General features: G+C 45.6%; 1 protein-coding gene across 7 annotated transcripts in view; it reads left to right on the top strand.

The window, feature by feature from the left end:
* Positions 1-21,431, top strand: part of ULK1 (unc-51 like autophagy activating kinase 1) — an 81,932-nt gene that overhangs the window by 25,188 nt on the left and 35,313 nt on the right. For 6 of the 7 annotated variants that reach the window (XM_056330427.1, XM_056330436.1, XM_056330454.1 and 3 more), the window contains 5 exons: positions 1,053-1,126; positions 3,793-3,894; positions 11,306-11,364; positions 15,176-15,258; positions 19,777-19,827. In XM_056330427.1, the coding sequence (XP_056186402.1) occupies positions 1,053-1,126; positions 3,793-3,894; positions 11,306-11,364; positions 15,176-15,258; positions 19,777-19,827 (369 nt within the window). The remainder of the gene's footprint in view (positions 1-1,052; positions 1,127-3,792; positions 3,895-11,305; positions 11,365-15,175; positions 15,259-19,776; positions 19,828-21,431) is intronic. The other variant, XM_056330474.1, reaches the window with a different exon arrangement.

Raw genomic sequence — 21,431 nt, 5'->3', positions numbered from 1 at the left:
TGCTGTGGAGCAAGCATTAAAGCTTTCATTCAGCTGAGAAATTAGGTCTAGTGGAAAAGTTTGAAATGTTGCTGCCCATTTTGGCTGAAGTAGTTTGGTTTGGGGTTGGTTTTTTTTTGGTTGGTTGGTTTTGTGGGTTTTTTTAAGTGCAGAGTTGTCTGGGAGGTGGAAGTGACTGGGAGCCACATATGCAAGCAGGAGGGCTGTGGGCACGGGTGTGATGTGCCCTGCAACCTCTCCCTCCCACTTCCCTGAGAAGTACCTGGTCCAGAGAATAGCTAGTCATACCAATTCGTTAGTGACAGATGACAGTGTAAACAACTGTGTCAGTCTCCTAGCTTGAAATATCTGGTAACCTTGAGAGAACCTTCAAGTATCATATGATCAGATGCTGAGTAACCTGCGGAGGTAATTTGTCTTGGTATTCCTTGGCCCTGGCTTTTCTAGCCACCAGGTGAACTGTGGCTCAGCTTTCTGCCTTGTGCTGGGGTTAGCACTCTTGGAGCTCTTCTGAAGTAATAGAGCAAGACTGTGCAGTAGGGCTGGTCTAGAAATATGGGTGGTGGCAAGTAGTGGTTTCTACTGGATGTCTGCTACATAGCAACTTTTCCAACAGAGGGGAACTTTCAGTTTCCTAAATTAACAATGGAGATGGCAGTAGATGAGCTAGCTAGTATGAGGTGGCACACTCTAACTGAAGTCAAGAAATCTTTACCAACTCTCAGCAGCTGGCATTTCAAATTGCAGGCAAATGGGGACGGCAAGAAGTGACTGCTGATCTCTGAAAAAAGGATGGGAGTCCGTTCTTCTGAATGGGTGGGGGGTTTTATGGCTTGGTCTACCCTTTGTAGTGTCTGTAGTGTGCATTAGTAACTAGTACAAGGATGTTGCTGCTTGAGAAGAGAGCCATTGAAGTCTGGTTAAGGTGGGGTACTTCACATGCTGTGAAGCTCCATAGGAAGTGAAAGGAAAGTTGGGGCAATCAGCTGGAGAAGGTACAGGCTCTCTAGAACTGGTATCTGACCCCGACCTACCCCTGTTTTTCTTTGTAGCTGACTTTGGGTTTGCTCGATATCTGCAGAATAATATGATGGCAGCAACATTGTGTGGCTCACCAATGTACATGGTAAGTGTGTGTTTTGCCTGCAGGTTTTTCTGTATAGTTCTTGCTTTACTTCCCGCTCCCCCCCCAACCCCCCCTAGGCTTTGTTTTTCACTAGTCTTTCCCTCAAAGGTGAAATTTTTTTTACTTGTCAGAAACCACCTATTATACAGGGAGACTTCATAAAGTTCTAGCTGCTGGTAGTGTGTGGCAACAGGTGCCTGTGTTGTCATCTAACTTTCAGGTGAGCTGTGGATAAATGAAACTGAACAAAATGGAGTATTGATTGCTGCCTGCTCCCAGAAACAGCATCTTTCCAGACGGGACTAGAGCCTCTCCACTGAAGGCACTGAGAAATTAAATCTGTTTCCTCTGCTGTGAGCAAAATGACAAAAGAGAGTGAAGGCTGGGGTGATACAGCCAGATGTGTGAAGTATTTGAGATGTTGCTTCCTTGGAGAGGAGCCTCTGTAAATCACTGCTTCAGCAAGCCCTTGTGAGCCAGAGTGGTTCCACAAGCCTGTTGTCACCTCAGGCTTTGCAGTTGTTTTTTGCTAATGCAACAGCATCAGGAGCAAGGTCCCTGTTGAACAGCATTTTTGTAAAATCCGTTCAGATCTATGGACCTATGCAGGCAGAAGTTTTGCCATTCTGGCTAACTTGTGTTCTTTGCAGTACAACTTGGCAGATGTGTGTAAATGGAGCTCACCTGCTCATTTTTTGTGCATTCCTACACCCCCCCACCCCCCCAATTCTTTCATCAAACCAGCTGTTTCCAGGATGACTTCTTAGCTTGTGAAACAGATGTGTTTAAAAAACCCAAACCGATCCCTTTCATCCCCTTTGCACTTTCCATTCTGGGACCATATGTGAGGAGGAGATCTCTTGCTTGTGCTTATGGCAGCAGTCAAGATCTCTGTGTCACATCAAGTTGGTGAAATTAAAAATGACAAAACCAGGCCAGAAATAAAAATGTCGAAGCCAGCCATGTAATAGTTTCTGGGGACGTGGGTGTCTGAGCTCAAAGTAGAAAGATGATGTGGATCAATTTAGGTTGAAATTTTTACAAGTGCCCTGGAGCAGTAGGAATCTGATTTTGAACACTAACTCACTCTGAATTTTTTTTGCCTGTACTCTTTGGGCAGAGCCAGGCTGAACTGTGTGGCACTGCACAGCGGTGGCGTGTTCAGTAGTCTGTTCCACAGTACTAACTCAAGCAAAACAGACTTTCTTGCTCTCCCTTTTTTGAAGCACGATGTTTATTTGAACTCTGCTATATGTGAAGATGATGTAATTTTTTTTCTCCTTTGAGAGTTTCCTGAATTGTCTATTTTTAGTGATACTTTTTTTTTTTTCAGAGTCTTTTGTGAAAGTAAATGAAAACATCCAGCTTGCTGCTTTTTTTTTTAAAGGGCTGGAGGAAACTAGTGATGACCTTTTTCTGTTTTGTTTTGTTTTTTATTTTAAACAGCTCTGGACATTACAAGGGATCTCAATGTTTTATATTGTTCTCTGTTTACTGATGGATTTGAAGGAAGATGGGGAGGGAGGGTTCAATTGGGATTTAGAGGGTGTTTGAAGTCTGTCGCTACTACTATTCTGCACCTTCTGCAGGAGCCCTGGGACCATCTGCTAGCAGGGCAGGCCCTTATTTGCTGTTTTAGCTCGTAGCCCTTTGCTGCTGCTCTTTTAAAAAAGAAAGGTATCTTACCCGCACCAGAATGAGCTGAACCCTGACATGATGTGAGACTTGAAACCTCCTTGTGCAGGTCTTGTCCTTGGTTTTGCTAGGTTCATGCCTGCTTTCCTGTAGGGGCAGACCAAGCTCCTGTCCACGGCATGTTTGCTGCCATATTTTTCCTGTTACATGTGGCCTTTAATTCTAACAGAGCTAGAAAATTGATCTTGTTCCATGCTGGCAGCACTGCAATGAAATCTGTTGTTATAGACACGTGGGATTAACAAGGCTGCCCTTCTGTCCCTCTTCTGCTGCCGCCTCTAAGGCACACTGCCTGATGAGCCACGGGGCTTTGTGGGCTTGCACCAGCTCCAGCTTCTGGAACAAGCCTGGGAGGGAGCAACTGAGGGCATGGTATGAGATTAGAAACCGGAGTCTGAGGCACAGCAGGGCTCAAGCTGTTGGGCTGAAACACACAGATCTGCCTTTGAACCCAGACTGTGACCTTGGCAGCAGGCTCTGGAGCATAATTAATATGCTGCCATCTCGGGCTAAATGAGGAAAGTGCGTAAGTGATGCAGGTCAGGATGGAGGCTGAAGCTTACCCGTGCAGTGTGAGCCTTTGCTTTTCTTGATCATTTACCTGTTACTTGCTCTGGTTTAGAAGATCTATCTGTGCGATTTCAGTGAGGATTCACTGAAGCACAGGTGGATTCAGCAGAAAATGGTATGCTGGAAAGGGAAAGTGCTGAGTTTGCCCAAACAAGCCTGACAGTATAGGGTATTTCTTGTCTACCTGTCTGGAAGTGCCTGCTTTCCCCACTTAATTAGGGAATTGGCCCTTTCAAGGTAATCTTACAGTCTTCTCAGGAGCAAATCTTTCATGTTTATTGAGGAATCCAGCTCAAGAATTTTTAAAGCATAATAGTGACTTCTGTTTCTTTCTTGCAGCTGTTTAAGAAAAAAAAAAGCTACATCTTTTGTAAAACAGATTTCTGTTCTCTCCCCAAAAGGCACCAGAAGTCATTATGTCTCAACACTATGATGCCAAAGCTGACCTCTGGAGTATAGGAACCATCATTTATCAGTGTCTAACAGGAAAAGCTCCTTTTCAGGTAAGTTGCTTAGATCTAGTGTTTCTGACTGTCTTGCTTTTTTTCTTTTAAACTGTTTACTCTAAGGCTTCTGTCATCTGTAATATTAACTCACATAGATCCAGTGTTGTGGAGCTCTGGCTGTCCACCTTGATGATGTAGAGCTTAATATGTTGTAATCCTGCATGTGTTACAGCCCAGAGGAGAGTCATATTCTAGTATCTCAGTGGAATGTATTTCCTGATTATAAATCTTTAGGAAGGACCATCTATTTTGAAAACTATCATGAATCAATTAAATTGGTGGTGTTTTTCCAGGCCCACACTTTAAAAAATCAGTTTCTGTTTACAACTGTACTCTGTGTATAATTTATAATTATAGTTCTGTTGGGTATGGAAGGACAATAATGAAGATTGTAATTGCAAGCTAGTGTTTGGGATGATTTGGTGGTAACTGGTGTATTGCAGCTAAATGGATGTTGGTTTTGGAATAGTTAAGTAGGATCTTGTCAGAGGGATCTTATCTGTCATCTCACAGCAATCCCTTCCAGCCTGAAATGTTTACGTTCATCAAGTCTGAACCCTTCCAAATATAACACAGTCCAGTAAAACTCCACCCTGTAATTTATGCCATAACTTTTGGATGAGCTAGAGCATATCTTTTGTGAAAGGCATTCTCTGATTTTAATTTTTCAAACGATGGAGAATTCATCACAGCCTTATGCAAGTTTCTTCAGGTCTGCTTCACGTGTTTTTAAGCATATATAGCTGGAGTTCATCTAGACTCAGTGCATTTTTCTTGTTCCCAATCATAAGCGTGCCATGCTGTGTATTGCTTCTCCAATGCTGAATGAGATCTGCAGACTCCCCCTTGCAACCATTGTTTTAAAGTACTGTACTTGTCAGGTTTTTTTCCTTGCTGTCTCACTGCGTAGCAGAGAGATGCTGGAGTTGCTGATACTTCTTAGCTTCTCTAATGTTTGAGCTCTGTAGAGCTCATCTCTAATCCATGGAAAAAGACCAAACTTCACATTCGGATGCCAGTGTCAGCTAATGCCAACTCTTCAGCTTCTTAGATCAGTTAGGACAAATGTGAACTGTGGCCCTCTTATTACCTCCTTCAGGGTAATTTTTCCCTGCTGCACTAAGAATCTTCCATTCCAGTGCTTTATATTCTGTCTGCCAGCCTGCTCTGTATTTAGAGCAAGACTTCATTTCTGTTGCATGGGTTTTTTTAATAAACACCCTTACAAAGTACACTGGAACTCCTGAATGGCTCCCATTTACCGGCTGCATCCACTTGTTGGTGTTGGTATTTTTGTTTGAGAGGAGAAAATGACTGTTAGGATAAAATAAAATATTTGTGCATTAAGAAAAAGGCGTGAGGGTGAAGAAATGAAGCTTTGAGTCTGCATGCATAGGAGAGCCCTGCGCTCTGTAACTTGGTACCTTTTCGTCTCTAAAGTCACCTTGATACTGTGCGCATTCAAATGATGTAGCTATCATTTAATGAGGTGACTTTATCATAGGTGTTCTTTGCTTAGTAGCTCACACACAGCCATGGGGCATCTGATTTCTTTGAAAAGAATTTGGTGGCTTTCATCATTGGTCATTGAAGCATGTCACAAAAATGTTCTTCTGAAAACATTTGTTCTTATAAGGAAGACCTTTCACAGGTAATAAAACTGAATGTTCATCAGCTTTGTTCAGCCCTTCAGCCAAGGCTTTGAAAGGGTAGGTGAGCAGCCAGCAGTCAGCTCTGTGCCTGGATGTGACATCCAGCTCACCCAGGGGCGAGGGCGGCCCTGTGTGCCCATGTCCCTCTGGCATAGGCATGGCCATACCCTGCCCTGCAGTGGGCAGGGAAGGGACGTTCTGGCCCCTGGCCAGCAGGTCCTGATCCTTGCTTTGTGCTTGCCTGACTGGGTAACTTCTCTCTTTCCCATATACATCTAACATCTGTTGGACTGAGGACAAGGGTCTTTTGTTTCTCTATTTTAGTTTATCCCCACACCTTTCCTCTTCTGGGGTTTGTATTTTGAAGCAAAATTCCAGGCCCCATTTGTTACTACAGTAGCAGCTGTGGGTTTGTTTGATCAGGGAGAGAGAAGGGCTCAGGCCAGATGGTTCTCAGTGCACCATCTATTTGGTTTGACCACATGTGTCACAAATTGCCTTTTAGCTGCGAGTTTCGGGTGAAAGAAGCTTGTCCAGGGCAGGTGTTGGGAAGCTGGTTAAAGGTTAACGGGCTTTATTTCTTTGTCGGCATGACTGTGTTCTAAGAATTTGCTGATGGTCACTGAGCAGTGGAGAAGCTTTTGTTTACAGGGTTTGTAGGAGGAGAGAGGGGTAGTGGACAGAGGTGATGGGGAGATCATGACTAGGAATGAGTGGGTTTGGGAGGGACATCTACAAATGGGTGGGGAGATAACAGCCTGATGCCACAAGGCACCACCAGCAGACCCAGTTGTACAGGGCAGCCAGGAACCGGATTTCTGATGTTAACCTCTTCAGGCGACATCCTCACTGTGCCTTCCCCCCCAGGCTGGCAAGGACACCCCCTCACCTCTATTTAACTGAGATTCCTATGGGAAGCTGGAGCACAGGTGTGAAACATGCTTCGTTTGGGCACTCTAGCTGTTGGCTGTGTGAGCTGATAAGGCACCTTCACAAGGTTGCAAACCAAAAGGACTCCAGTGTTACCTGCAGTGAGGAGGAATGAGCTGCTTAAAAATTGAATTGGGCTTCGGGGGCTGGGTTAGATGGAGAAAAGATCAAATGTGTGGAAAGGCTGAGGAAGTTGTCAATCCAGAAAGTGCTTGTCGGTTGACAGAGATTTCTAGCTGTCTGAGTTTTTATTTTATCTGTAGCTGGGTCACCCAGGGCAACTTCCCAGAGCCATTGCTGTCCCTTCCCTGCCTCGCCGCATGCAGAAGCTGTGGATGCTCAGATGTGAACAGTTGGTAGGGTGGCTGGTGAAGCTGTCTTAAGGAGCTTTTTGTATTAAACATGCCCATAAACATAATAGTGAGACTGCCATAGGGATGAGATTAATAGGATTCGTAATCCCTATAAACAGATTTGCTGAGCACTGTATTAATGTAGAATTGTTAATTTGCCTTGCCTAATGAGTGGTCTACACCTGCATCTCTGCATTTCTGTCGCTGAGGACAGGACTTGAACAGCGTGTATCTTCGTCTTGCTGACCAGTACCGAGAAGTGCCTTACAAGTGTAATGGTTTTCTCTTGTCCTTACCTGAGCAGAAAAAATTGTGACCCACTGCCCCCCATCAGGTGATGTGGGCTCCACAGCCAAATGACATCCAGAAGCAAAACCGGAAGCAGAGAAGAAAGATTTACACAAGGTCTAAAATATCTTTAAAAAAAATCTAGTCCTTGTTGGATGCTGTAGAGTTTAATTAAATGACCTCGATCTCTTTTTTTTTTCCTTCTTTTTTCTTTTTTTTTTCTGAGGGGTGGGGAGAATCACACAGATGTTCCTGTTGATTTCTGCTGTGTGACCCCTTTAAAAAGTGTGCAGCTCTCAGTAAGCAGGTGCACTGCCAAGCACATGCAGTTTGTGTCAGAGCTGTCTCTGGCAGGGGCATGGGTCCACTTGGGCATCAGATCCTCTGTGGAATATAAATTTTACTGCCTGGTCTGGCAGCTCTGAAAGAGTTAACCTGCCTGTATGTGTTATCATCCCAGCTAGCTGCTAGGTGAAAAATTAATTTCTAAGCCTGGTGTACCAAGCCCACTGCTTTATTTCTGGGTTAATTCTGCCTGCATAAGTACTAGGATTACGTATCACTTACAACAACTGTTATGTTGTGAAATGGGCTTTGAGGAAGACTAGGGCAGGGAGGATTTTATACCCAGAATTTGAACTCCTGGATTATTTTCCAGGCAGGCTGCCCTTCTGTTCCCAAAGCTGTTCCTCTGGACTGCCCTGTGCCAGTGGGGACAGATATTCTTGGCAGCAGCAAGTTATTCTGGTGAGACAGGTCAGTGATTGATCTGTTGCTGTAGTCAGCAGGCCATTGGCTTCTGGACTAGTGTTTGTGGGTCTGATCCTGCTCTGTTGGGAATGGAGAGAAAAACATTCATGGGCAGCTAAAGAAAAGGGTTTAGGGCTGAGGTTTTTTGGTTATTTCTGGTCCTTTTGCTTTTAAGTTCCCCTGAATGCTGGCTACTTAGTTGTGGCAATCCTAAAATATCAGCCATTAAGACTGCAGAAGCAGAAGGTATTTTACAGCAGGTTATCAAGCTTTTCCCTAAAACTATTGAGCTAGAAACATGAGTACTATTTTCTTACATACTTGAATCCCCTCTCTGCACCTCCAAATCCCCAGAAATCCTGAAGGAAAGACTTCAGAGAACAGAGCAGGTACCATACGCCTTCTATGAAGTGTTGACTAGACAGTTCTGTTCACAGGGGCTGTGGATGTCTCTGGTGCTCTTCTGACCGAATGCCAGGCTTTTGCATCCAGCCTTTGCCCAGCACAACAAATCCAGAGCTGAGGGCTTTTGGAAGCACTACCCTGCGTGCTTTTCGCATGCAGTTCACTTGCAGGCAGCCAGCACCAAGTGGGATTTGGCAGGGTTACGCTGAATGTCTTTGTTGGCTCGACATATTTTGACTGCTGCTCGGGACAAGGTAGCAGAGTGGCAGGATTCAATTTGTCCATTTGTCTTTGTATATAGAAAGAACAGAAAAAACCAGAGACAGTTACACTAACACAACTGCTCCATAGTAACATGAGAGGGGGAACAAGGACATAAATTGCTTGCTGGTGTGTCTCCTGTTCTTGGGGAAAACGGAGCTGTCCATTCTGCATCCCTGTTTCTGACAGATGGATGCTGTCCTACAGGTAGCAGCTGGCTCTGTGTACCTTGAATGGTCCCGCTGTTAGGTGCCCAAAATGTGCTTTTTCTGGTGTTTTTCTTCAGTAGGGTGTATCTGCCTGGAAGGCAGATTCCAAAGTCCTTAGCTTCCTAGAAGAAGGAATTAAAATGGCATTTTTAGCGTCTTACGAACATTTCTGCATATTTTTTTCCATGCTTCTCAGAGAAGCACTACTTACTAAAGGAGAGGCGAGCAAAGTGGCTGAAGGTACCAGTGCTTTATGAAATGGATGCTAACAGCAGGAAAGCAGTGGGCGTGTTACTGCAAGCCTGGGAGCCTGCTGCTAGGAGCAGAACTGTGTGACTCAGTTGGTTAATACATGAGATGCAGTTGGCTTCACTGCATTAATGGTGATCCACAGTTGTCTGTGGGCCCTCGCTAACATGGCTCTACTGCCCAGCAGACAGCTACCTGTATCGGAGACCCACCTTGGATTGTGAGCTCCTGGGAACAGCCCTGGTGAGGAAGTGTGGTCTGGGAGGGCAGCAACCTGACTCCCTGGAAGTGTTTCTTACAGAACAAGTGGGAATTGTACTGAGGCAGCAGAATGTGGAGAGGCAACATCCCTACAGGGATATCTCTTGAATTTGTACAAAGAGGAGGGGAACTTCACTGAGGATTTTGTTTCTATCCAAGATAGTGCTTGGAAACCTTCTCTAATGAACTGGGCTTTGCATGTGTGCTCCTTTTAATATACTCTGTCTTTATTGCCAGGAAAATCTCTGACAACAAAAATCCCTGTTTGGAATAGATCAGAGCATCATTGTTATTTGTGAAACAATTGAGTTGTTGCAACAGGAAATGAACAGAGCAAATAGCCAAGGCTTGTATCTCTGATATGAGCAAACAGTTTGCTTCCCTGCAGTGGAGTTCTGTTCCTCCTTGTACATTATGTCTGTCAGGCGTATTTTTCATCATGTAGAGCACTGTGGCCAAGCCATTTGGTGCAGCATGTGTGCTTGCCTTATTAAAGTTTGCCAAATATTAAGAATCTAATTACAGGGCAAGATCTGCAAGGGGAGTGGTGTAAAACAGTTTTACTGAAATAAATCAAATTGAGTGGCAGTGATTGGAAACCTGATGCTGTTTGGTGTCTACGTAACAAGGTGTTTTGCTAAATCACAAATTACTACAATGAATGTTAGAGTTTTTGCACCTCCTATTTGGGTCCCTGCTGTGTCTGTGAACAGCAAAGGATACATTATTGCAGAAAGGAGAACCAGGAAATCTTTCTTATTTCCGCCTTCTAGGAATCCAGTTACAAACTGATAGGAGAGCTGTGAAGCTTGGGTTGCTAAGACTGCAAGAAATGCTGTCCTGGTCAATGCAACATGAGTCTATTAGCAGCTTTTGAGACTTTCCCTTTGGTTTCTCTTGAGGTTTTGTACTGAGCTTTTAGTTATCCTTAATTTTCATCTTCACCCAGAGGGAGGAGGTGATGTTGAAATGGCATCTTATGTGGCTGCTTTTCCAGCTGTGCTGTATCAGTGGTATTTTGATGGCCATCTGCAGATTGGCTTCTCTGATTTGCTGTTTTGAGCATCTTAATTGACCTCAAATGCTTCTAATTTAGAGGTGGAAGTAGGTGGAAGGCTTGAGGGGTTTTTTGAGCCTGCCCTGAACTCAGGAGAAGCTGCCTGTTGCTGCCTCATTCACACTTTCCTACACACTCAGCTGCACCAATAACTGATTGCAGATGAATCTCTCTGATCTTTCTTCCCTGTTTATGTGTACCTTCATGTCTGTGTTATGCCAGCCAGCCTGCTCTGCCTTTAATAAAGAGACTTTGCCTAAGCAGAAAAGCTTGAGACGCTAGGGTTCATCTACTGGCCTATATCATTTGTTGCATAAAAACAAATGGAGAAATGACATTAGGAGATTTTTATGTATCTGTGCTTCTATACTGGCGATTTTATTTTTAACCTCAGATGTAAGCCTCTTGTTGTGCCTAGCTTTTTTTTTTTTTTTAAATCAGTTCTCTCAGAATTTGGAATCTTCTTGTCAGTGTCCCCAGCAGTTGTGTATATTGCTGCACAAATAGGAGCTGTGGCTTCAGACCTTATGGCTTCCTGGAATTAAAGTAAAAAAATCCTAATTCAGTTGCTGTTTCCCTATGTTCCTAGTCTCTTTGCAGATCCCTTGCCTATCAACAGGCTCTCTGTCCCTTTTCTAAATGCCCTACAGCATTAATCCATGTTCTCAGCAGGATCTGCCATTCATCATTTGGGCCTCCTCACGTCTGCAATTATTTAGCCTCCTGGGTGAGGCTATTAGGCCAGCTCAGACCTAAGCCTCAGAGCCCACTGCACCAAAGCTCAGCCCTTGGAAGGGGACTGTAGGACAGAACCAGGTCAGGGACAAAAGGACAGCAGGCTGAAATACTGTATTTTCACTCTGGCACAATGCTGGCTTTTCAGTCTAAAGCAAGCTGCAGGTTATCATTTTCCTCTGCTGGTTCAGATAGAAATGCTAATCCCTTCCCTTTATTGTCAACTGCTTCATGTACTAGTTTTCTTTCTCCTTACAGGCCAGCAGCCCACAGGATCTTCGCCTCTTCTATGAGAAAAACAAGATGCTGATGCCGAAGTAAGCATTTTCCAGTGTTGCTGTTTGTATGCACTTGTTTACTCTGTATTTACACCTGTCCTCGCTTGCTCCTGGCTTGTCACTCGGGGGGCTGACTGTAAAAATATTTGGCTGCCTGCCTACCTCCGTTCCTTAAACTAGCAGTGATGTGGCCCAGAGAAAGTCAGGCAGTAGTGGATTGCCAGAGCTGGCATTCTGTCTTTCTGCAGATACTGTTCTCCTACCTTGCAAAAATTCAGGATCGTTAGTGGTTTCAAGAGCCAGCTAGTGATCCTGTCCCACATATGGCTTCCCTGAGTCTGCGAGCCTTGAGAAGAACTCATGGCAATTCTTGAATCATGCGAGCAGCCAGACTGCAGTCTTGCCTGTAACCTGCCATACCTGACTGCAGATCACATTGCCATTTCTCACGTGTCAGGGCAGCAACTGCTTGTGTCCGTTCTGCTAATAGGAGGAAATACTATAACCTCGATGGAAATGGATACTGCTGCAGTTTTCAAGGGGAAGATAATGCTTTTGTCCCACTTGGGTGTAAGTTACCTAGCTGCTTAGTGCTGTGATTTGTCATTGTATTTTGGTTTTGTTGCTGTGGTCTTTTCTTTTGATCTCTGAGCTCTTGAAGCAGAATCTCACGCCTGCTCTGAAAACCTCAGCCTGGTATAGAGACAAGACTGAAGTTCCAGATTACACATCCAGAAATTGGAAGGCCCTTTTTAACCAGAAAGTTAGCTTCTGTTTGGCAGAGCTGCTGATGGCAGCCACATATGCAGGAAGTTCACTGAGTTGCTGTAGGTGGATTTTTTTCCTTATCAGCTTAAATAGCTCCAAGAGATAGTAGAAGGGACTGTCAAGAAACTAGAGCTGTTACTAATGGCTTGTGCTATGCATTTAGTTTCCCATTGAGACTTCCCTTTTTGGGGGGACAGATTTCTACCAGGATTAAATCTAGGGCATCTGCATACTCTCCTGAATTGAACCAGAGGGTGTGATGGAGTAAAACACCTAAACAGAACAACTCAAAGCAAAAATGCCACCACATAGCTGGAGCTAGATAGTCTGTGTGAGCACAAAGCAGAGCTTCTGTTTCCCCTAAAACTTGGCTGCTCACCTTTTGAGGTAGTCCCTCATACCGAGAAATCCCTACAGTTAATGAGCTTCCTTGTGTTGATCATGCTGCCCCGCTGCTGCTTTGGCTTGTAGTGTATGCAGTAGGATGCAGGCGAGGGGAGAAATGAAACAGCTGTAAAAGGAGAGCATGTCTGTTCTTGTAGAGGATTAGTCCTTCTCCTTCGTTGTGAGCCCTTTATGCAGCCTGCATTCACCGCTTTCACTTATCTCCACTTTTTAACTACCAAATTCCTCCAAAGTGTAGATCCAAGACCATTGTTTTTTCACTACAGAAGTCAGATCTGAAGCAGCCTTTGTGTAAATGCAGATTCCTTGCTTTCCAGAGTCAGTTTATCTCTTTAACGTGAGTTGCTGTCTGTGCTATTTCCTGAGTAAACATGAATAAACTGCCTCGGTAGCCCTGTCAACACAGGATGAAACACGAAGCTGCTCCAGAGACCTCTTTCTTGAGCTGCAGCAGTGCCAGGGTTTGGTTTCATTCTCCTTGGGGCTAGGCAGGCTGGCACCCACCACCGCATCGCCATGGAAGTGCTGCATTTTAGCTTGGGAACAGGGTGGGGAAGAAGAGCTCATTGCATGCTCACCAGCGGTCTCTGCCTGCCGGGCTTGTGCCGATGCTGGCAGGTGAAATGCCGTTCTGAGGCGGGGAGCCCATGTCAGTGGGAGAAAGCCCAAAGGCCTCACAATTTTAATAGCACTGATCTAAATAGCTAACATTCATTGTGCCAATTTGCATGGCAAAGTACATTCTAGAGCATGGGGGGAAGGAGGCAGTTCTGTTGCTTGTGTTCAAAAAGATGGCCTTGGAAAATAATACTGTAGCATAGCAAATCTTGACATTTTAGACTTGAGAGATAAGAGGAGGCAAACAGGCTGTTAATCTGCACCATCTTCAGTCTGTGTTGTGACATCTGAGGTCTACTGCTTGACCTGCCTGTTTCTTGGCTTTAAAACCATACAAAAGCTAAAGTCATTGCTGGAAAATGGACTCATTTTGGATGAGATCTTTATGTGTCATGGATAAATAAATTATGACGATAACACTGGAGTACTGCAAGTCTCCAACACTAATGTATTTTTCAGGAAACTCTGCTAGCTGTGGTATCTTGGGTTATTTTGTTGTGCGGTGTGCTTCGAAGGCACAGTTTTTTGCTGTGAGGGTGTTTTTTACTGGCTCAAACCAAATCTTAGTTTAACTGTGTCCCTCCCAGAGTCCTGGTGTCCTCCTCCTTTGTCAGCCTGGGAGGGCACACAAAGTCATTCTAGTGTCAGGGATGGAAGAGCAGCTCCTCCAGTACAAACAAGGATGAGGGATGCATACCATCATTCTCTGTTCTAGGAACTGCTAGGCTCAAATTCCTTTGCCAGCAAGGCCTTAGGGCTTCACAGAAAAATAACTGGGCACTGCTGAAACCTATAAATACATAGTGTGCCTTACATCTCTGGTTTCACTGAACAGGGGTCTGTTAGTGCTAGCTAGCACCTCTTTTTTCCCCCCACTATTTCTTGTCCTAGCTTCTTTTTTTTACCCTCTCTGTGGCAGAGGTGGGGTTGGTGGAAACAGTGTAGGAAGAATTGTTTCTCCCAGCATCGGCTGGGCTTGGCTTTGGGGAGGTGAGCGATGCCAGCCCAGCGAAGCAGAGCCCTGCCCGAGCGAGCCACGTGCTGAGCCACTGAGCAGGCTTGGACTCCGTGCAGTTAAAATTACTGTGCTGAGCAACATGCCATTACCTCAGCTGACCTGGCATGGGGAGAGGGGGAAGCCTGGCAAACCGTGGGAGCCGTGCTGGGTACAGCCGTGGTAAACAGAGTTAATACTGAAAGGGTCTGGAGCCACGTTGCGTTTGGAGGGCTCTGCTCTGGCTGTGGGGCTGGCTGCTGCAGCCCCTGACAGTGCTGCTGCTGACAGAGGGAAGTCAGCAGAGCTGGATCCACTTATGCAAGAGCTGAACGCTGCTTTCCCTGCCTTAATCTGTTCATTTATTCCCTGCTTCTTGCAGTCTGTTGGGGTTGTGGAGAGCTGCCCTAGCCTCTCCTCCACCTGCTTTCTTCCTGGCTCTAGTGCAAAGTGGGGTGATAGCTGCACTAGTTTCAGCTTGCTCGAGTGGCAGTTGCTCACATCTTAGTGGTCTTCAATTAATAAATGCTGTATATCAAGGAAGCCAGTAAGCAAAGGTTATTGCTGGTCTTAGATAAGCTGCACTGAAAAAGAAATGCCTTTATTAAAATGATAGTAATTAGTGATACATTTCATCAGCAATGTCTTAATTGGAAGCTTTCCCTTGGTAACTGCTTCATTTTAATGACCTCCTTATTCCCATTAGAGCAAGTAGAAGAGATTTTATTTACGATGTGTGAAATATTGCATGTTGAATGGACTTAGCCGAGACCCAGAGGGATGACACTGGCACCACTGTGGAAGGAAAGGATCTGCAGGAGCTTCTGGGAGAGGCCACTAAAGCTAGATTAGCTGTAGCCTTAACAATGACTATGTGGAGTAAAAGCCAAACAGAAATGCAAATAGAGATGTTTCTGTTCATCTTCTCTCCCGGTGAGCTCCTCTTTATGTTCCTAGCCCAGCAGGCACAAAGTGAGTTAGCATTTGCAGGTTGCCTTCCTGAATATGTAAAAGCAGTTTAAGTAGATTGCAAGTCTCTTACTTTGCTTTTGTTTTCAATCCTAGCATCCCCAGGGAGACATCAAGCCACCTGAGACAGCTGCTGCTGGGCCTCTTGCAGCGTAATCATAAGGACCGCATGGACTTTGGTAAGACCTCCTTCCAGTTTCAGTTCTGCTGCCTATCCGTGCTGTCTTTTGTGCTATGGCACTGCACAAACCTCTGTACTTCTGGCTGGTACTAGGAGAAGCATCCAGACACCGGGGTTTCACCTGTGCCTGGGAGATTGCATAATCTCGGGGGTTTTAGTGGATGTGCTGGGAAGGTCAGTGCTGATTGCAGTACAGTTTTGTAAACCCAGAGATTTGGTGCACCTTCAGCAAATGTTTCGTACTTGTATTTCCTCTCTTGGCTTCTGCTCTCTGAACTTGTATTGTGTTCAGCATGCTGCCAGGTGAAACATATGTCTTGTGCATTTGTGCTCTTTCCCTGTCATAGTTTGTTCCCAAAGCTGTAAGCTGCACCCATTTAATGAACAATTCAGTCAATCCCCTCCATTTCTCAGGGTCTGCAGTAATATCTGAGCCAGGATACTGTAGCAGCTTGGGGACCCTTCCTTCCTTCTCCAGGTTTCTGTGGAAGGATGCCTTGGTTCTCATCAGGGCTCAAGCTGGCAGTCTTTCGACTCTCCCTGTAGACCTGTGTCTCTGTCTCCTGACTTGGCTGGCATGAATTTCCTTTTTTTGATGTCTTACTCCTTCTAAATGGAGAACAATCATTATGTGCTAGGCAGTTCTGGCTTTGGCAGACTCTTCCAGATGTGTCTAGCTGAGCTAAAAGGTCTGAAGAACCTCTAGTGAAGCCATGTCCTAGAGGAAAATGGGCAGAGGTGGAATCATTCCTAGAGCCCCAGAAAGGACCAGGTCATTTAAAGGGAGCTCTGTGGTCTTTTAGTCTTCCCCACCACCTCTCCTGTCTTCTTGGGCAAAGACAGTCTAGACTCGTCTCAGGTGAAAATTGGGATCTGAATGCTCTCTCTCACCAAGGAAGCTGGCCCTGGTGGTGTCTCCTGAGAGCAGCAGGGAGCAGCTTTGCTGCCACCGGCCAGTGCTGCTGCCGGGAGGTGTAGGCTTGCCTCTCAGCCTTTCTGTTTGAGTAAGGTTTGTGCTGGGCAAGCCTGCTCAAGTGGTTTTCCTGAGACAAGGCAGCAAGGCCAAAGCCAGTGCACTTGTGTTAAGTGTCAGATGGGCAGTATCACAGCAAAAGCATCCTGCTTTTTGCACAGACACTACATTTTTTCACCTGACTATAAAGTGTGCTGCTGTGTTTTTTCAGGATACTGTTTTTTAGTCAGGCTTGGGGTAAAAGGGTTTGACATATCTGTCTTTTGGGAGGTGACTTTCTGTTGGTTTTTTGCTGCTTATCTGCTCAGGTGGATTGTTTCACGCTGGGCAGCATGTGCTAGTTGAAGAGAAATTGTTTTGCAGCCTCTGTTATTCTTTTGGATTAGAGATGCTGGGAAAGCCTTTGAGGAGACAGTGTCACTTGGGTGAAGCAAGTGTGACACAGATTAAGTGAAGCTGATCATAATTATCCAGGGCTGAATGCAAAGCACTGCCGTACTACAGTGCAGAAGTGAGAAAACAAGCCTTTTGAAAAGGGAGTTGTTGAAGCTACTGACTGACTTGGATGTAAGCACCTCTCAGATTCCCTGCAGATTGTCTGTCTGGGCTGTGGGTCTCTGCCTATTCAATCAGGCCGCTGTGCATTTCAAAAGAAAATATCTTTGATGCTCCTGTTTCCCTGCTGTCAGAAATTGAGTCTGGTAAACCTTTTTGGCCCCCTGTAAGCTAGTTTTGTACCTCTTGGGAGTAGACTGCATGAGTCAGTGTCTAACACTTGGAAATTTGAGATAATAGACTTTGATTTCACTCAGGACAACAGTTACAGCAATTCTTGCTGCACCGAGATTGTTGCCTGCCCTTAATCACATGCAGGATCCTTTTCTCTATAAATTGGCATGTCCTTGTAAGATGTAACTGTTTCTCAGGGAGAGTTTGTGAATATGTTCTGTAAAGGTGCCTATATTTGAGATACTCCTTGTGCTTTATAGAAGGCAGGTCTCAATGGCTGTGTGACATCCCATGCCATATTCTGATATCTCCTGTCAGTCGAGAGGAAAGCAAGTGCCAGAGCCGTGATTTATTTAGACCAATACACTTCCACAGAATCCAGTTGTATTCCTGGTCTCATCCACCTCTGACTCGGCTGAAGCATCTGAGCTTCCTCCCTGCTTGTGACACCACCGTTTTCCTTTCCCTGCTGTCTGCTGGTGCTCAATCTTCAGCTTTTCTACATTCCTGAGGGCTCAGACTCTCTGACCTACCAAATGGACCCTTTTCCTTAGCGTCTGCTCAGGAGGCATCCAGATGATGCCCCTTGCCAAAATAGCAGCACTGCTTAAATGAGAGCTCTTCCCTGTGCCCAGCTGTTGCTGTGTTTTCAGCTGCTGTCCGTGGCCAGCTGTGCACAAGCTGTTAACGGCCCACAGCTTCAAATCCTATGTGAAGCAGATCTCCCCCTTCCCTTAGGTAGCACCCCATAGACAGGTGCTTTGTCCTCCTACTGGCAAACTAACTGTCGCTGCTCCCTTCACCTGTGGTATTTATAGGAAGTCTGCTTTGGCTCATGGTTGGTGCCTTTGTTCACTGTTCCTTTCCTCTCCTGCGCTTTGTAAGGTGAAGATTTGCCAGTGCTGCCAGGCTAGGGATGGTTCCTGAGCCACCATCCCCAGAGGAGGGGTGTCCTCCTGTTCTTGAGGACCTCTGCAGTCTGCCTGGAGAAGAGTGCTGTGCCCTCAAGGGAGCTCCCCAGAGTTTAGTTGACCCACACAACAGCAACACAAAAGCTTCAAACATCATTTACTTGTTGTGTCTCAGCTGCTCTTCAGCCAGAAATTGATGGTCTTTGCAATCTCAAGATTATCTAGAGGAAAGGCAGGAGGGGGTTCAAGTTGCAAATTTCCTGCAGGATCATTTAAATTTTGCTTTGCAAGCCACAACTAATAAGCAGTTTGGAGGGGGGAGGGGGGAAAATCAAAGAAATCATTTCCATCCCCTCAGTTGAATCAGCTAAGCTGAGGGATGGTACCCTCTGGAGAGGCAGGCTGAAGAAGCAGGAAACTCCAGCAGCTGGGCAGCTCCAGGCAGGATAGGGATGTCCTCCATCTACAGCAGATCTTAATTTGTGGGATTTCAGCTTTCCCTTCCAGAGATTCCCATCACTTCTGTTGTGCTAAGTTCGAGACCAGTGCACTCTGGCTGCAGGACCCTGAAATAGCAGTGGCAAGGAGGGGCTGGGGAGAGAGGAATTGTTTAACTTTAAAAAGCAGACAAACAAAATACTCAGTTGCTACTTTATGGAAAGCCTGCTGGCCAAAGAGGAGCTGTTTACAGAAAGCAGAAGTTTGTAAACCTTAAGTGTTGCAACAGGAAAACTATGCTGGTAACAAGTTGAACTGCCTGCAGTTAGCCAAATAATCAGTGTTGATCCGTGAGTAACGCTCCTGAAAGGTGGAGGTGCTGGTGGTGGTAGGAGAGGACTCTGGCGTAGAGCTGCAGTGGATCAGACGTGAAGGCGTCAGGAGGGGTGGCTACTTGTCAGGACAGGCGAGCACGTGGAGGGTCTCCAGCAAGCCAGGACAGAAGCCTTTCTTGGCCTGGATCTGTAGAATATCTTGCTGTAATGAGTAAAGAAGGCAGCAGTTATGTCTGGTGTGAAAGGGAGGGAGTTCTGTGTGGGCCTTCTAGAAAATGCATTTCTGCCTTCAGTGCACAATGGATTTGGGTCTGTGTGTGATAGAAGACCACTCAGTGGAAGTCCTTTTGTCCTATCATTCCTCTTCTGTGGAATGAGTGGCAGTGCAGTGTGATAAATACAGCTCTCCTGGATCCCTACAATTAGGGTGACCTGCCACCCTGATCAGCCAGGGACTTTTGTCTTTCAGTGCACCTTGGGATTTCTCCCTTCTTGCTGATGGGAGCTTTTGATGCTCATGCACAGGCATGGCCATGCCAGGATGTGACATAGTCATGCTGTCTGGCTCTCAATAACTGATGCCATTCCTAGAAGTGTAAGAGTTGTTGCAAGACAGTGAAGCATTAACAATTTAGTATGTTCTCCCCAGCAGCCCAGGGTTGTAGCTTGCAGCAACAGTCCATTAATGCCCTGTGGGGAAGGAAAATCCATTAGTACTGGTGGCGAGTCCAAAGGTACAAATCCTCATGTCCTTTGGCCATGCTTTTGGCAAAGTTTTTTTTCCTCCCTTTCTTCATTAATGTAATTGCCCCAGCTCTGATTTTGCAGAGATGGCTGGTAGCAGAGGAACCACTTCTTTTTTTTTTTTTTTCATACTTATATAGCAATCCCTGGATTCAAATAATTTTCCATCCTTTTTTAAGAGTAGGTCCTATGTGCAGTTCCCAGTCCGCATTCTTGACAGCTGCTATATGCCACCACAGTTGACCAACTTCCATGGATGACTGGATTGCATGGAAAAATCACTGTAAAAATACTGTAACTTGCTAGGCTTTAACTGCTTTGTAAACTTCTTACAGTCTCTTCCTTTCACTGAGTCATTGTTCCTGAATTCTTTTTTTTTTTTTCAGATGAATTTTTCCATCACCCATTCTTGGATGCAAGTGCCTCTATGAAAAAATGTAAGTGTTGCATTTTCTTATTACAACTCTCTTTCAACTCTGGCATGACTTCCTTTGCTGCTAGTTCAAGAAGAAAGAAAAAGACTGCTTTCTGTTTTTCTTAGTCATTTAGGCAGGGATTTGGCATTTGTTACTGTGTGTCCAGATTTTGCCATCAAAATGTATTTAATTATGCTGAGTTATCTTCAAAGGGATGATTAGGGGCTGCTTAGAAACCTAAAGCAGAAGCAAGTCTAGCTTTGAAATGTATTCATCTTCTTTGTATGAAGTGCTTGGCCAGCGGGGATGCTTGTAGGTAAACAGGATTATGCAGCACGGTCTTGCTCTTCGTCTGCATCTGCAGGGCAGTTCAGGATAGTGAATGGTGGAAACGGGCACTCTTGCCCCTGCTTGCCAGCTGGCACCTAAGGTTGGCTGTGCAAAACGGCAGGCTCCGGTTACCAAATCTTGCTTCAGCATTTACCTCCAAATTCTTAATAAATCTTAATGGTTACATTTGAATGCTCTGTGAGAACTGGCCAAAGCAAAGACAGATTTCTATTGAAAGTTCTTTCTTTCTTCGTTTGATTCAAAACTTTTGAATATTTCCAAGCACACTTACTAGGATTCAGAGGTTTGTTTTCAGTGGAAAACAATTCAGAATTGCTTCTAGTGTGTATGGGATATGATAGTCCTTCGGCCAAGACACTTAGCTTGGTGGAATTATGTGTGGTTGTCATATTCTGGAAGGATCCTCCTGAGCCCTTTAATCTCCTGATAGAACCAAGGCTTCCCATCAGTGAGTGACATGGGGTGCCCAGTGCAAGGGCTAGAAGTTTCAGAGGAAGCATGTCTAGCACATTCTGAACACGGAGCCCTGGTTGGATGTATGTTGTAGGTGGATGCCCCTTGTCTGATGTCCACATCACTCCTGACAGTCCCTTGCTTTCTTGCTTCCAGAGCAGGAATTCTTAGTTGCTCCTGATACAGATTTTAACTGTGTACTTAGGTGACCGTCCTGCGGGCAAGAAAAGACGCTTCTGGTTTAGGGGAGCTGGCAAACCGGCCAGGCCCCTGTCTCCATCTGCACCAGCAAGATGTGGGGCGAGTCCTGTAAAGCAGGACTGCTCTGCAGGCAGGAAAGGACTCTGCCTGTGTAGGAGTCCTCCTGAGCCAGCTCGGCTCTCAGCACCTGCTATACCACTGCCGTATATGAAAAGCCCTTCAAAGTCTGATCCCCCTGTGGGCAGAGGACTCCCTTGGGATGCTGTTGCATGCCCACCAGCTCATCTCCTGCCTCCAGCAGTTCCCTTGCTTCGTTGTCCAGGGGAACAGAAGCCCCACTGCAAACAGGAGAGGGTTCTCCTGACTTGGCCTGAGTTTCCAGCTTCTGCGCAGTTGCCATGCGGAAACCTGAGGCACCATTATGAGCAGGGGACTGTAGCTCAGCTTTTACCCCCAGCTGCACCAAAGTTAGTGGTGTGGGGTCAAGGCCCAATAAAAAGAGTACCTTTACGGGCAGGTAAGGACTATAGGAACTCCAGACCTCTCTGCTGCCCTGCTGGTCCTCACCTCCGGGCATGTGTCCACAACCTGGAGTCCTCTCCAGGCAGGAAGAACCACTG

The sequence above is a fragment of the Falco biarmicus genome, chromosome 1, assembly GCF_023638135.1.
Source record: "Falco biarmicus isolate bFalBia1 chromosome 1, bFalBia1.pri, whole genome shotgun sequence".
Taxonomy (NCBI): Eukaryota; Metazoa; Chordata; class Aves; order Falconiformes; family Falconidae; genus Falco; species Falco biarmicus.
This window is presented reverse-complemented; position numbering and strand designations above follow the sequence as displayed.